This window comes from Hippoglossus hippoglossus, chromosome 9 (genome assembly GCF_009819705.1).
Source record: "Hippoglossus hippoglossus isolate fHipHip1 chromosome 9, fHipHip1.pri, whole genome shotgun sequence".
Classification (NCBI taxonomy): Eukaryota; Metazoa; Chordata; class Actinopteri; order Pleuronectiformes; family Pleuronectidae; genus Hippoglossus; species Hippoglossus hippoglossus.
The window spans coordinates 5373926-5387236 of record NC_047159.1 but is presented as its reverse complement, the minus strand read 5'-3'; the positions used below and the strand labels follow the sequence as shown (position 1 = coordinate 5387236).

Sequence of the window (13311 nt, the reverse complement as noted above, 5' to 3'; positions counted from 1 at the left end):
TTAACAAGGTGGGACATCCTCTGTCCTTAACCCTCAACAAGAGTAAAACTACCAAACAAAAACTATTAACAGGGGAAAAAACCTCAGAGAGAGACAGAAGTGCAATAGATGCCTCGTGAAGCTGAACACATCAACAAAATTACATTATTAACAACATGGATTAGAAGAAACGTTTTTTAACATAATGGAAAAGTGTGTCAATGTTTAAAGTATTTATGCATAAGAAAATGTCTGATGAAGGGAGCATCAATGACATTCGCAGGAGTTATTGGTAGAATATGTGAGCAGGCATAATCATAGTCCATGATCAGCTGCCACCATGATCCACCGTCATGATCCATGATCCTGGATCTGCAAACGATAAAGGACAAGGACTCCGGGGGCAGACCAACATAATGAATAAAAGTCAAAGATGCACAATTAGTGATGAACTAAAGGGATGTTAAACCACCATTGAGAAACAAACTGAGTAAAGACTGCAGCAAAATGACCAAAGAGGCACAAAACACCTGCAAAATCACAGAGGTATGACTTGTATTAAAAACTACAAAAGCATGTGTGCAGGGGCCTGTTGTGTTTTTAGACTGTCCCAATGCTAACTGCTCTGCAGAGCTGCAGAATTGAAGCACCTCTTTCATGGTGCACCATATATCCTGACTAACCCTGACCCCAGTGGTTGACCAAAGACCTTCACTGCCAACAATGTAGGTTCCTGCTGCCAACGTGCACCAAGCAGGAGGCTGTTGTTGTCAGACCCTCAGGTCAGGTCAACACCAGCAGGTCACTGCTCCAGCCTCTTAACCTGCAAACCAACCGCTTGTTCTCTGAGCTGCAGCGCCGCACACATGCAGCCTCGCACCGCAGCTTTGTTTCATAAGCTGCCTGTGACACATTTGACCGGTTAAGCTACCGCCAAACTGCGGGGGACGGTGCGGGAGGGGCGAAGGGAAAACACAGACACAATGAGTCTCTAAGGTGACGGAAGCCAAACCTCATACAGCCTGCAAACCAGACCGAGTCCCGCGGGAAGGAAGGCGGAGAAAGTCCCTTCATTCACTGTGGAGGGAGGGTGGAGGGTGGGAAGCCAGAGGTGCACGTGTCATTTACACGGTTTATTTGTGTCACGCATTTAAATAGTTTTCTTATCAAAGCGGATCATAGATTTAAAACACTATACAACTATTAACTTGAAGCAACAAAAAGGAAACAAGATAATACAACAATCAAGAAAAACCCCACCAACATATAGGCCCATATAACATTTCATTAGACAATTGTACAGGCTGTCATTTATTAAACGTTATCAACACTTTTAACTAAAAGCAGGTAGTTTAATTAACTGGTTATTTTGTGAATGTCAAGTTAAGTCGATTTTATTCATAAAGCAAATTTAAAACAAGTTGTGCAATAGAATAAAAGAAGAGATGCACAAGAATAAAATAAAATACGATAAAATAAATCAAATAAAAATACAAGACTAAGTGAATTCAAAGCCTGAGAAAAACGTATCTATAAGTGATAAGTCGAATGAGTTGGAGAAAACCAACACTTGATGATTGCTATGATTATTATCACAGGTTACATACATTCATCCAGGGGTCACATTCAAAATGCAGCGGTCACATGTGCAGTGTATCGATTGCTGTTGATAATGAACGGATTCAAGTATTTAAAGTACATGTTTCCTGCTGCTCCGATGATGGAGCTGCTCTGTTCTGTGCAGAGCGCGCACCTGGTGCACAGGCGCGAGCCCGCGGTGTGGGCGCATATGGAAGTGACAGGTGGCGGCGACGTGCGTCCGCTCGCGCCGTTCAGTGAACTTAGCGCCACAGCAGCTCGTCATTAAACTGGCACCTGAGGGTCCATTTATATATATAGAGAATTATAGAGCTAGATGTACAGATGTATAGATGTATAGATGTATAGATGTATAGATGTATAGATGTATAGATATAGATATAGATATAGATATAGATATAGATATAGATATAGATATATAGATATAGAGATGTATAGATGTATAGATGTATAGATATAAACCAATGATCCAAAATATGTATTCAGTATAATGTGCTTTATTTGAATGGTGTTGGTGTGTTTAGTTTATATCAGATTTTTGTACTTTTATTATTGTTTCACTTAACTACTAGAATAAGACAAAGATAAATTAAATAGACTAAAATAATTTTGCATGATCACCATTGTTTTTAATTCAAGCCATTGTTAATTAAAAATATTTATTTAACTAAAAATAACTATGAATCAAATATAATGCATTATCCCTTGTGTTTTAACTTACTAACTACTAGTACTAACTAAGCAAAAATATGTCTCTTTAAAAAAAAGGAAAAAAACATCTTGCATAAACCATTTAAATGCATCTAAGTTATTTTATTGTAAGTTGTACAATAAGAAAATAATATTTTCATTTAATAGTCAGTTATTATTGTACTGTTGTCTAATTTCCTGCCTGTACTGTTATAGTTGAAATAAAATGATATTAATTAAAGGCCTTTAATATTGATCATTCCTCCTTTTAAATCTTTTAACAGGTGCTTATAATAATGATGATGACATTATTATTTTATTATCATTATTAATCATCACAATGTCTTCTGTCAAACACTGATAATGGTCTGAGTGTGTTTGGGTATTTACACGACAAACAGTGAAATAAGCGTCTGTCCTTGTGTTATTAACCGATGACAACACGCTGCAGCTTTACAGCATCACCGCGTTGCTCTTTTGTTTTCTGTGTCTCTTTAGTTTCCAGTAGAAACCAGGTCCACGTGCAACCGCCAATAGCAGCCCAGAGGACGGAGCTTCCCGCGCCGCCGTCCGCCCCGGGGGGAGTATTTAGAGGCCGGAGTCCGGAGAGGAGCAGGAGAGGAGGCGACAGGTGCACCAGGCATGACCGGCTCCCAGTGCTCCCAGTGCTCCCACTGCCCGCACACAGGGAACGAAACACAGCCATGAGCGCTGGAGAGGCGTCTGGAAACCACAAGATGAATGGGTGAGCTTTGTGTTTTTATAACAATATAGAAAATAGTGTAACTCTCTTAACTGTGCAATATCAATGGTTATTTTTTATATTCCTTACACTTAATGCATGTAACTTATTACTTACTGGTGCCTATTTTGACTCTTGCTGCTGTAATACTGCAAATGTCCCCATAGTGGGACTAATAAAGGATTATCTTATCTTATCTTATCTTATCTTATCTTATCTTATCTTATCTTATCTTGTCTTATCTCATGAACTATATGTCCCTGTTTCCAGTATGTGGCCTGTTGCTGCTGCTGCTGCTACCGGGCAACCACTTCAAACTCTAAACACACGACTGCTCCTCTTTGCATTAACATGTTGTTCAGCACAGAGCAAACACACATTACATATAAATAAGTTTTGCATATGGGGAAAATCACCTTGACTTCATTTTATTGTTTGTTTGTTCATGACCAGGGCGACATGAGGGACATGTTCAGGGACTTCGTGGGGAAGAGGAGGCACTACCCCTTCCAGGTAAGAGGGGAGAATAATGTATAAAACTGGAATGATGGTTCATTCCCACTACTCACCCTGACCGTTCCTGAATGTTCTTGCTCTATGTAACATTGGTGTGTGGGTACAATCGCCTGTGTAACTGACGCAGCTTAAAATTTCAGAATCAGGTCCAGGAAGTTTAAGAGTTGTGGATGAGTTAAAAAGACTTAAAAGTCATTCAAAACACTGTGAAAAAATTCTAAACAAACTTTGGCTGCTTTTCTGGTTCAGGAAGCCGGGGATCGTGGGTAACACGTTGATAGTCTTTGTTTTTACTTGACATGAAAACCACTTAATCGCTAGGACACAGGGCCCAACAGAAACAATCCCCACATGTGGCTGCAGGGGGCGCTGTTGCTCAGCAAAAGTTACATAGTGTTGCTTTAAAGAAAGTGGGGAAAACCCCACCATGGATCCACCCTTCAATCTGCACATCAAAATAATGGGTTCTTCTCAGGCCAAGGTCCCATCCCCACCATGGAAATGGGTTTTATTAATTAACAAATAAACCAAAATTATAGCCTCCTTGACAAAGAGTAGCTCCTGAGCAGCAAGAAGGTTAAAACCCGTCTCTATGGCTTAAAGACTTGATTTTGTTTCATCTAAAGTTAAAATTGTATTAAACTGTATCTGTAATGTCTATTATTAGTGTGTTTTTATCCCATTTTATCGACATTTATTTCTTCTATTTGTTGTACTGTTTAATATTTGTTTTATTGTTAATAATCAGCTAATTATCTTTTAAAAATTACTTAATGTTTTCTCATTGTCCACATTTTTATAGATGATAGATAGATAGATAGATAGATAGATAGATAGATAGATAGATAGATAGATAGATAGATAGATAGATAGGTAGATAGATAGATAGACCTGGTGGTGACAGTGTGGCAGTGACCGCTGCTGGCTGTGTAACTATATGACTGACAGCTGCCAGCTGCACTCCTCACTGCTGCTTTCAACTGACCTCCGAGAACTGTTGCTTTTATACAAGCAAACCTCACATTTAACAGTTAACACCACGATTAACATCTGTCCCCCACATCCGTTCAGCAAATCCATGTAATTTGCACGAGGCCTGACGAGCTGTGACTGGTTGGGAGGCAGTGTAATGTTAGCTGATGTTTCCTCTGCCAGCTCACTCTGCTCTGCTACCTTAACAGTCACATTTACCTGCATCGTCAGACTCAAGCATCCTGATTCACAAAAGACTGTTGGCAAATAGGAGAGAATGAGGTTTATTTTAAGATATCAGCTGTGTGATCGTCTTGTGGTGGGTGGCTGGAAGGCAGTGTCTTGTTAGCTGGTTGATTGTGTGAGTGCCAGCTTACCTGCTGCTGCCCTCCAACTGTCCACATTGAAATCCTCACCGGCAACTTCTGCAATTACTGTGAACTTCTACTAATTAAAACAAATATAATATCAGCATCAATATGCATTTGTGTTGCATTGCTAGCAAGTTGGTGATTGGTGACTGATACCCCCTGGTGGCGGGCTGCAGTAAAGATCATAAACACCACCTTCTCTGTTAGTGGACTAATAAAAAAATTTAAAGTACACGTTTGATAATGTTTTTCTCAAAGATGGTTTCTGTCATTTTAGGTAGTTTGTACAAGTGTCAATTCTTCTGGTAGCTTGGATCATCTTTTTTGATGCTACAATAACAGAGTAAAACATAATGATTGACAGCTGAGACTGACTTGGTCAAGCTTGTATTGTGGTACCACGCAAGATGGAAGAAGTGGAAACGCGTCATCAATCTTTATATACAGTCAATATTTTGTATGGCATAAACATTCCAGGCCTAAATTTACATTTGCAAATTAAGTCGTAGTAAAAAAAACATTTTTCTCATTTGCAGAAACATGAAAGATTCCAGGCTCATCAGCTAAATCAGATAATGAAGAAATCATTTTATTGTTGGATGGATGTTTCACAATTTGCTGGGCTCAAATCAGTCAGAATTGCCTAAGTTGGAATGCTTCACCTTAACAAATAGATTTGAATGTAAACATTAGGGAAGTAGAGACGAGACTTAGCCAAAGTAAACGTAAAAATCCAATACTTAAAAATTCTTCAGCCGCAGCAGTGGTCATCAAAGGGAGTGTTCATCATCATTGTCATTAGCAGGATGGTCCCCATTACACACAAATACACACATATCCTGACGTGCTTTGCTTTGACACTGATTGTATTTGTGTCTGAAGCTAGTGGATCATTTGGTCTCTCATGTGTCTGGAGACGTCGCCCAAACCAAACTCACTGGAGCAGCTCTCAGTCCACCGCTTGTTGATCCAGCACAGGAAACGCTGACATGAAAACAGCTGTGTGTCAATAAGCTCCATCATAGCTCCACGCGTTTCTTTATGATGATTTCCCGCACCAGCGCTGTGACCTCCGCTCGGACGTTCTCCATGGGCTCGTCAGTTCGCCAGAAGCGGACGACTTTCCCCTCGGGATTCACCAGAAACTTCCAGAAGTTCCACTTTGGAATTTTCTGCACAGAATCTGGAAAACAACATGGTTTCATAGAGTCATTAAAGATGACAGATACAGCTTCACCTTTTCATTATGAGCTGAATATGTGGCCAGATGTGCGCGTTTAAATAATAATAAGTAGTTTATAATCTGATTAATGACTTGATCATAAAGGAATAGTTTGAAAATAAGGTGGAGACCTGGTGTAGACATAAATAATCATTGTCATAGGCTACTTTAAACACAGTGACTTTATAGTTTGCTCCCAAATATTTGAGCTTGTGTGCACACGTGTAATCGTGGACAGATGTGTGGACAGATGTGTGGACAGATGTGTGCTGTCTGTCTGACCTGTGAGGAACCTGAAGGCAGGGTCCGCCTCTGAGCCCATTACTTTGATCTTGCTGAAGAAGGGGAAGGTGACTCCGTGCGTGGACTTGGCGAAGGCCTCGACGTCCCGGCTGCTCCCGGGCTCGGTGTCCCCGAACTGTCCGCAGGGGAAGGCCAGCACGTTGAAGTGCGAGGTGCCCAGCTCCCGGTGCAGCTCCTGCAGGGACAAGTAGTTCATCTCCGTCTGCTCGCTGAGACTCGCCACGTTTACAACCAAAGACGCCTGGACACCGAGGGAACAGCGCGTAAAAGTTTGGTTATTGGACAAATAAGAAAGATTTGTTGTAAAACTCCCCTCACGGTGGTTAACCAGGACACAGTCCGCTCAGATCAACCGTGGGGGAATTGATGATGTGGACTTACTTTTCCTCGGTACTTCTCCAGAGAGACAGACCTCCCCCTCGCGTCCTTCACCTCGAAAGAGTAAAAGTCTTTGGGTTTCCCCGGCTTCACCAGCTGCGTCTGCAGGAGGAACAAGCAGCCCACACCCACCGTCATGCTCAGCAGCACCGTCAGCCTCTTGGCTCTGGGGCCGGAGGACTTGGTGGGGTAGCCCCCTAAGGCCTCCATGTTGGAGGGGGAAGAACAGACCGTGAGTCGCTGTCAGGGGCTCCAGACGAGTCCGGGCGGATGGAGGAGGGCGCTGCGTAAAATGCCCTGAACTACACCAGGATGGAACAGGAAGCAATGGGAGGAATCTGTCAAAATAAAACCAGTCTCACTACCAAAAATACACATTATATTACAACTATTACAGAAAGTATGACAGAGTATCAGAACCATATTGAAGAAAAGAAAAGAGACTTTGAAAATAATGTAGTAATATTACGATGTGAATGAAGTTGGAATTGAGAGTCGCAATAATACAGGAGTAAAGTCTTAGCTTAATGAGGAAAAATCATGGGAACACAGAATAAAATCCCAATTCAATGAGGAAAAAAAACATAATATTACATGGATTATATAAAAAGGCACAATTATTAATATTAATATTGAGAGTATGAGAATAAAGTGCTATAATGAGAATAAAGTTGTAATTGAATGAGTAAATGTCATCAAACGTATCACAAAATAAAGTCGAATTTGAATGGGAAAAAGTCTAGGAAAATTATTAGGTGGATAAAGAGAAAAGTTAAATAATTCATTATTAAATATTTTCATTCAAATTTTATTTTATTTTAGAATTTTTGAATAAGAAACAAACTAATTAAAATGATTAAGTACTACTTAATCAATTGAAAAATATTTGTATCCCTAGAGCAGGATTTATAAGCTATACATTAATATTTTGACTGGTGTCTTTAAAAAGAAAACAAGGGTCACAGGTTAATGTCAAGGCTTTTGTTTTGAAAGTTTCAACCAGAAGTATTGATCTATATTTGGCCTCATTGATGCTGTGGTGAAGTTTGAAGACGTTTGAAGTTTGATCGTATTTTTGTTTACATTTTTTTGCAGTGAGTTATAATTTAATTTATTGCTATTCTTTGTCTTCTCAGGGACAAAACGACGCTTGTAACGTTTCATACAAACGTTTCAGGAGGTGGATCCACTTCCACAGGAGCGGCACCGAGGCGCCTGCTGTGAGTACACCTCTGACCACTGGGCGGCGGCAGAGGGAGCGAAGCTTCGAGTGGGACACCGTGTGTCAGAGGCTGGAGTTGGACTCGCCACCCACACACCACGAAGCAGCACCCGGAGGCCTGCAGGGGGCGCTGCAAGGTTATTATCTCCACAACACCCCACGTCACCCTCCTCTTCAGACCTGCCTGTACTGTGCATGGGCCAGAGCCTCATCATTACATCACCGTATACTTTACTGTCTACGTCTCTGATTTCCCAGAAACACTTGTGCCGACTACAAGCCGGTGATTGGACAAATATATCGTCTACCGCTGACTCTGTTGTCGGTTGTTGTTTTCTTACTTATCATTTTGTTTTGCTGATATAATGGACTGTATACATACTTATACATTATATTATATCCTATATATTCATTAGTTCATTAAGTCCATGCTGACTCCTCTCTCTCTCTCTCTCTCTCTCTCTCTCTCTCTCTCTCTCTCCCTCTCTCTCTCTCTCTCTCTCTCTCTCTCTCTCTCTCTCTCTCTCTCCCTCTCTCCATCTCTCTCTCTCTCTCTCTCTTTCAACACACATTTAACAAACATTATCACAAATGAATGGACACAGCTGTGCCATATAAAATGAAACAAAAAAGCAAAATAAAAACTTCATCACTCAGTAGAGCACATATCCCTCCGCCCAAGGCCAAACAGTCCCCTCATGAAAACCACAATTAAATTCAATCGATCTGCACAGACACAGTAGATTTATTCCTTTAATTGATGTCAATATCTGTCTCATTGTTTGTCCTCATCAGAGACAACACTGGAGGGAGGTCTGTCCCACAGGCCGACTTTTATACCTCTAAACACGTCACATACCATCAGTGCCAGGGGAAGACCTGCGTCACAAAATGTCTCACAACAGGTTTGTTTCAGGAACATTATTTTTCTCTCTCTCTCTGTGTGTGTGTGTGTGTGTGTGTGTGTGTGTGTGTGTGTGTGTGTGTGTGTGTGTGTGTGGGTGTGTGTGACTCCCACATGCAAACAAAACAACGGTTGTCCTCAGAGATGAAAATCTTTGACAGGGTGTTGGGGTTTCCTCCTCCTGCCGTGCTGGCTATCGTCCAAACATTATGAATCAGCAACACATTGTGTGACGACAACGAGAACCTGTGGTTTCTTTGTGAAAGGATGACATGATGTGAAATAAGAAAAGTTACTGAATCATTTCAATAACATAATTCAACTCCTACTGGTGTTTTTTTATGCCACAAAATACAGGAAACAGTGGCTAAATATGTCCGAAACTTTGATGACATTTATAGATAAATACGTTTGAAAAACCATATGATTATATCAAATCATGTAAAATATCAAATCTAATCACAATAATAGATTTATTTTCACAGGGATGGATGTGGAGAGCAGCAGTGGAAGAACCGGTCAGCACACAACAGACTGGTAAAGCACCTGCCTTACGTCACTCCAGGAAGCAAATGGCTTAAATAAAAAAGAAACTTGAGAAGTGTCGTAGTGTATGTTTATCTTTTCTGATATGATTGTGTTGTGTTAATATAAGTTCAGATAATGGAGTCATGACGTTCGCACAAGATACAAGATAAAGACACACACACACATAAGGAAGTTGTTTCACAGTTGTTTAAACACTTTGCGTCTCTGTAAGCCTCAGTGCAAATTTAGTCAGGAGTCATTAATCCACAATATGAAGGGTTTAATATTTCTTGTTTCAAACCTGACGGCAGAGTAACTTTCTCGATGTGGAGTTTGCATGTTCTCCTGTGTCCGTGTGAAATGTGTCTGATTTCTCCAGCTTCCTCCCACCAGTCCAAAGGCCTGCTGCTTAGATTAATCTAAATTGTTCATTGGTTAGAATGTGCACCTGGGTGGTTGATCAGCCCTGTGATACGCTGGTGACGCATCTCGCCCCAATGTCAGCTTGGCTCCGGTCCGTGATCCTCAGTGGACAAGCGATAGAGATGATGAATCAATTGGTGTTGAATATGCTTTAAGAGGGATGTTTGCTGCCATTCTGTTTTTAATGTAATATTTGTTTTTAAATGACTTTCATTTTTCGCCGGGGAGAGAGAATGAATGTGTTTGAAACTATCATCAGTAAATCAAAGATGTATTGCTGATGTGAAACGTTGTTTTTCCATCGGCAGGCGCTGATGTGAGAAGATGTAGTTTGCTGCCATTCACAGTTCTGGACAAAGCTCCCGAGAGTCCGCAGGGAGGGTCAGTGATGAAGTTGGCAGCTCCGTCACTTCTGAACGACTACTGTAAGAGAAGATACAAATTCTGCTTTATATTCCCAAATGCATGAGGAAGAAAACAGAGCCTCAAGGACCCATTAAAAGATTAGAAGTTAACACCTCCTATATTATTATTAATGTATAATTAAATATCTCCAGTCTTGTCCTTTTTAATTGACGTATCACCTGGGGATGAAGAAGAATCCAGGGCCACAGCAGACGTCATTTCCCAATATTTTTAGAAACCAAGACCATTTATATCAAACACTACTTGTACTACTGCTGTTTTGACTCATTCACACATGGCACAGTGAGATAACAGCAAACAGCAACCCCTGATTTAAGCAAATATATGAAAATATAAAATAACACCAGTGTCATTCTGTCAACAAACTCGCATCAGTGACAGTAGAGAATCTCTCTTTTCCATCTCTTCCCCCTCAGACACTAATGTTCTGGACTGCAGTTGTAACGGTACGGTTGCATTAGCCCTGGGCTCTTCTGTTTTCCTCTGGAATTCAGAAACCCGAGCTCTGGTGGGAAGCCTGGAGCCGAGTCCGCAAACGGGACGCCACCAGTCGGTCTCGTCTCTGTGCTGGAGCAGAGACGGCAGAGCTCTGTGCATTGGGACCAGACGAGGGGAGGTAGAGGTAAGTACTTCACTAGAAGCATGATTCATAGTGTGGTTAAAGGGGTCTGTGCAAATGACGGTTTGTGGTGTCTTTGTCTCTCTTTGACTCCTCAGCTGTGGGATGTTGAAAATAAGCAGAATATGAGGTGTCTGCCGTCACACCTTTCTGTGGTCGGAGCTCTTTCCTGGCAGCAGCAGTTACTCAGCAGGTACTGATGTGTGTGTGTGTGTGTTTTCAGTTTACCATATTACACAGAAAACCATTTTTTATAAACTGCACTAAAGCAGAAATTAATCAATAACGATTTAATTCCTCAGCAAAATAAATGTAGGTGATTTTGTCCTGAGCATGAAAGAAGCAGAACATTTATTATCAGTATGAAGTATTTATCAAACGCTGGGAAATAACATTTTCCACCATCTGACAGCGGCTCAGTTCTCGGACGTATCCATCACCTTGACCCTCGGGCTCCTGCGCCTCTGGTTGGTGCGGCCGTGCAGGACGAGGGGATCTGCAGCCTCCAGTGGTCACCGGGAGACGACTGGCTGGCCAGCGGCTCCACAGACGGCCTCCTCCATATATGGGACCGTGACATTGCAGGACCCACAAGGACAAAGCAGCCGGTGACGACAATGAAACAGCCCAGTGCTGTTAAGGTCAGTGGACTAGAAACTGGGACATGAGAATAAGAAACTGCTTGTGTGACTTTTCTGTTTACTTGTGTTTCCAGTCTGGGAAAACTCAAGAGTTTTTAAATTCTGTATTGGTTGAATTAAAATCGAAACTACTGCTATTAACTCTTTGATGAAAAATAATAAGTCACAGAAGGGCAATGAATCCTGGGATGGGTGGACTTAAGAGGGATCCACTTAGTGGCTCAGGGAAGAAAGGATGCATTTGTCGGAGCCTTCAGAATAAGACAGTCTACACAATCAGTCTTCAAACGCAGCCTCCGAAGGAAGCATTCCCTGAATTGGGACCCAGCTATAGACTGAGTTTAAAGATGGACGCCATGAAAGCTCTCCGAAAGTGAACCCAAAACGTTTTGATTGTCGTCCATCTTTATTTACAGTCATGTGCCATCTTGTGGAGCCTGATCCTGGTTGGTGAAACACTGTTATTTAATCCTGCAACTATTCACTGTGTCTGTGTGATTAGGCGATGGGATGGTGTCCATGGCAAGAGAAGATCATCGCTACAGGTGGAGGATGGAAAGACGGAGAGCTGAGAATCTGGGACACACAATCGGGGACTTGTGTGAATTCTGCCAACACCAACTCGCAGGTGCTTAAATTATCACAGAAGTATTTAACCGTGTGTACATGTTGGATGGACAAGTCCTAATGTGTCCAGTTGCAGATCTGTTCTCTACGATGGGCTGAAAAGAAGAAGTGTCTGGTCACAGGCCACGGCCTTCCTCATCACCAAGTCACCTGCTGGAGCTGGGGGTCCGCGTCCCTCAACCCGGTCTGTCAGCTCACAGGTTAGAGAACCTGAAATATGATCAACTAGAAGTAGAGCTCACACCTCCACCAAGGCCCAACAGTCACTGCACCAAATCACATTTCTTCATCAGAATCCATGAATTATTCTCCGGGAGATCTCTGAGAATATTGAAATCGAAACAGATAAATCAAAAGTCAAGAACACAGAACAGAATCGTGACACATTAGGGGGAAACCATGTATTTCAACATTAACCTTAAATCTTGCTGTTATTGTTTTATTTAGGTCATTCTCGTCGAGTTCTGCACTTGGCCTCAAACCCCGACAGTACTCAGATTTTCTCTGCTGCAGCCGACCAGTGCTTCCACGTCTGGGACATTTAATCATCAACATCACAACTTTCTTGGTAATAACACTGTCTGGAGCCTGCACATTTCCTGTGCCACTGCTCTGAAGTAACCACATTGCAGAGCCTGTTTACTTCAAAGTCAAATGTGTTGTCACACTAAGATAAGACGTTGGCTCCTTCAGGGTGAATTTGTACAAATCATTGTGGATGTTTTTTATGTAGCAATTTACTTTAAAATGTCGAGAGAGCATGAAACAATAACAACAGGACATATAAATAAAAGGACATATAACACCATCGTGTTTAAGTTTGTATTATATCTGACAATTCTGTTGACTTGTGTACTTACATTATCCAAAATGCTTCCAACAATGTTCAAACCCAGAGAAATCCACAATCGTATTCATTTTGGTCGCCTTTCAATGACATCACATCAGTTTTAACGCCACACAGATTTCACTGCTAGCCAATTAGCAAGTGTGCGTTTATTTCCTTCCTTTCCTTTTCTTTAGTAGTGGCTGTGGCTGTGGCTGAGGGGAAGAGCAGTCGTCCTCCAGCCAAAAGGTTGACGCTTCAAATCCCAGCCCAATTGGAAGTTGCTTTGGATAGCTACATGTAACGGATAATGATTATTTTAT

The 13311-nt window shown here is 41.6% G+C and overlaps 2 protein-coding genes across 3 annotated transcripts; one reads left to right on the top strand and one right to left on the bottom strand.

Moving 5' to 3' along the window:
• The first annotated feature begins 2836 nt into the window (after positions 1-2836).
• Positions 2837-12966, top strand: LOC117767363 (cell division cycle protein 20 homolog B-like). 2 transcript variants are annotated; one of them, XM_034594923.1, is made up of 12 exons: positions 2837-3013; positions 3464-3523; positions 7909-8131; positions 8790-8899; positions 9384-9435; positions 10155-10274; positions 10692-10897; positions 10993-11087; positions 11307-11535; positions 12038-12163; positions 12239-12362; positions 12610-12966. In XM_034594923.1, the coding sequence occupies exons 2-12, from the start codon at positions 3470-3472 to the stop codon at positions 12705-12707; spliced, it is 1437 nt and encodes a 478-aa protein (XP_034450814.1). In that variant the 5' UTR covers positions 2837-3013; positions 3464-3469; the 3' UTR covers positions 12708-12966. The 2 variants fall into 2 exon arrangements, with proteins under 2 accessions (XP_034450814.1, XP_034450815.1); XM_034594924.1 differs by having other exon boundaries at positions 2838-3013; positions 10158-10274.
• On the bottom strand, positions 5434-7042 carry gpx8 (glutathione peroxidase 8 (putative)). The gene is made up of 3 exons (XM_034594938.1): positions 6776-7042; positions 6374-6635; positions 5434-6052 (listed from the first exon to the last, which is right to left on the bottom strand). Exons 1-3 carry the CDS (start codon positions 6980-6982, stop codon positions 5889-5891), a joined length of 633 nt encoding a protein of 210 aa, XP_034450829.1. The 5' UTR covers positions 6983-7042; the 3' UTR covers positions 5434-5888.
• Positions 12967-13311: the final 345 nt, after the last annotated feature.

What these genes read in the sequence shown, in the direction of transcription:
- LOC117767363 (XM_034594923.1), top strand. Translation starts at nt 3,470, where the DNA reads ATGAGGGACATGTTCAGGGACTTCGTGGGGAAGAGGAGGCACTACCCC. An exon ending in GGAGGCACTACCCCTTCCAG is followed by an intron (nt 3,524 to 7,908) that starts GTAAGAGGGGAG and finishes TTGTCTTCTCAG; the next exon opens with GGACAAAACGACGCTTGTAA. An exon ending in GTCACTTCTGAACGACTACT is followed by an intron (nt 10,275 to 10,691) that starts GTAAGAGAAGAT and finishes CTTCCCCCTCAG; the next exon opens with ACACTAATGTTCTGGACTGC.
- gpx8 (XM_034594938.1), bottom strand. Translation starts at nt 6,982, where the DNA reads ATGGAGGCCTTAGGGGGCTACCCCACCAAGTCCTCCGGCCCCAGAGCC. An exon ending in TGGAGAAGTACCGAGGAAAA is followed by an intron (nt 6,636 to 6,775) that starts GTAAGTCCACAT and finishes CTCGGTGTCCAG; the next exon opens with GCGTCTTTGGTTGTAAACGT. An exon ending in TGCCTTCAGGTTCCTCACAG is followed by an intron (nt 6,053 to 6,373) that starts GTCAGACAGACA and finishes GTTGTTTTCCAG; the next exon opens with ATTCTGTGCAGAAAATTCCA.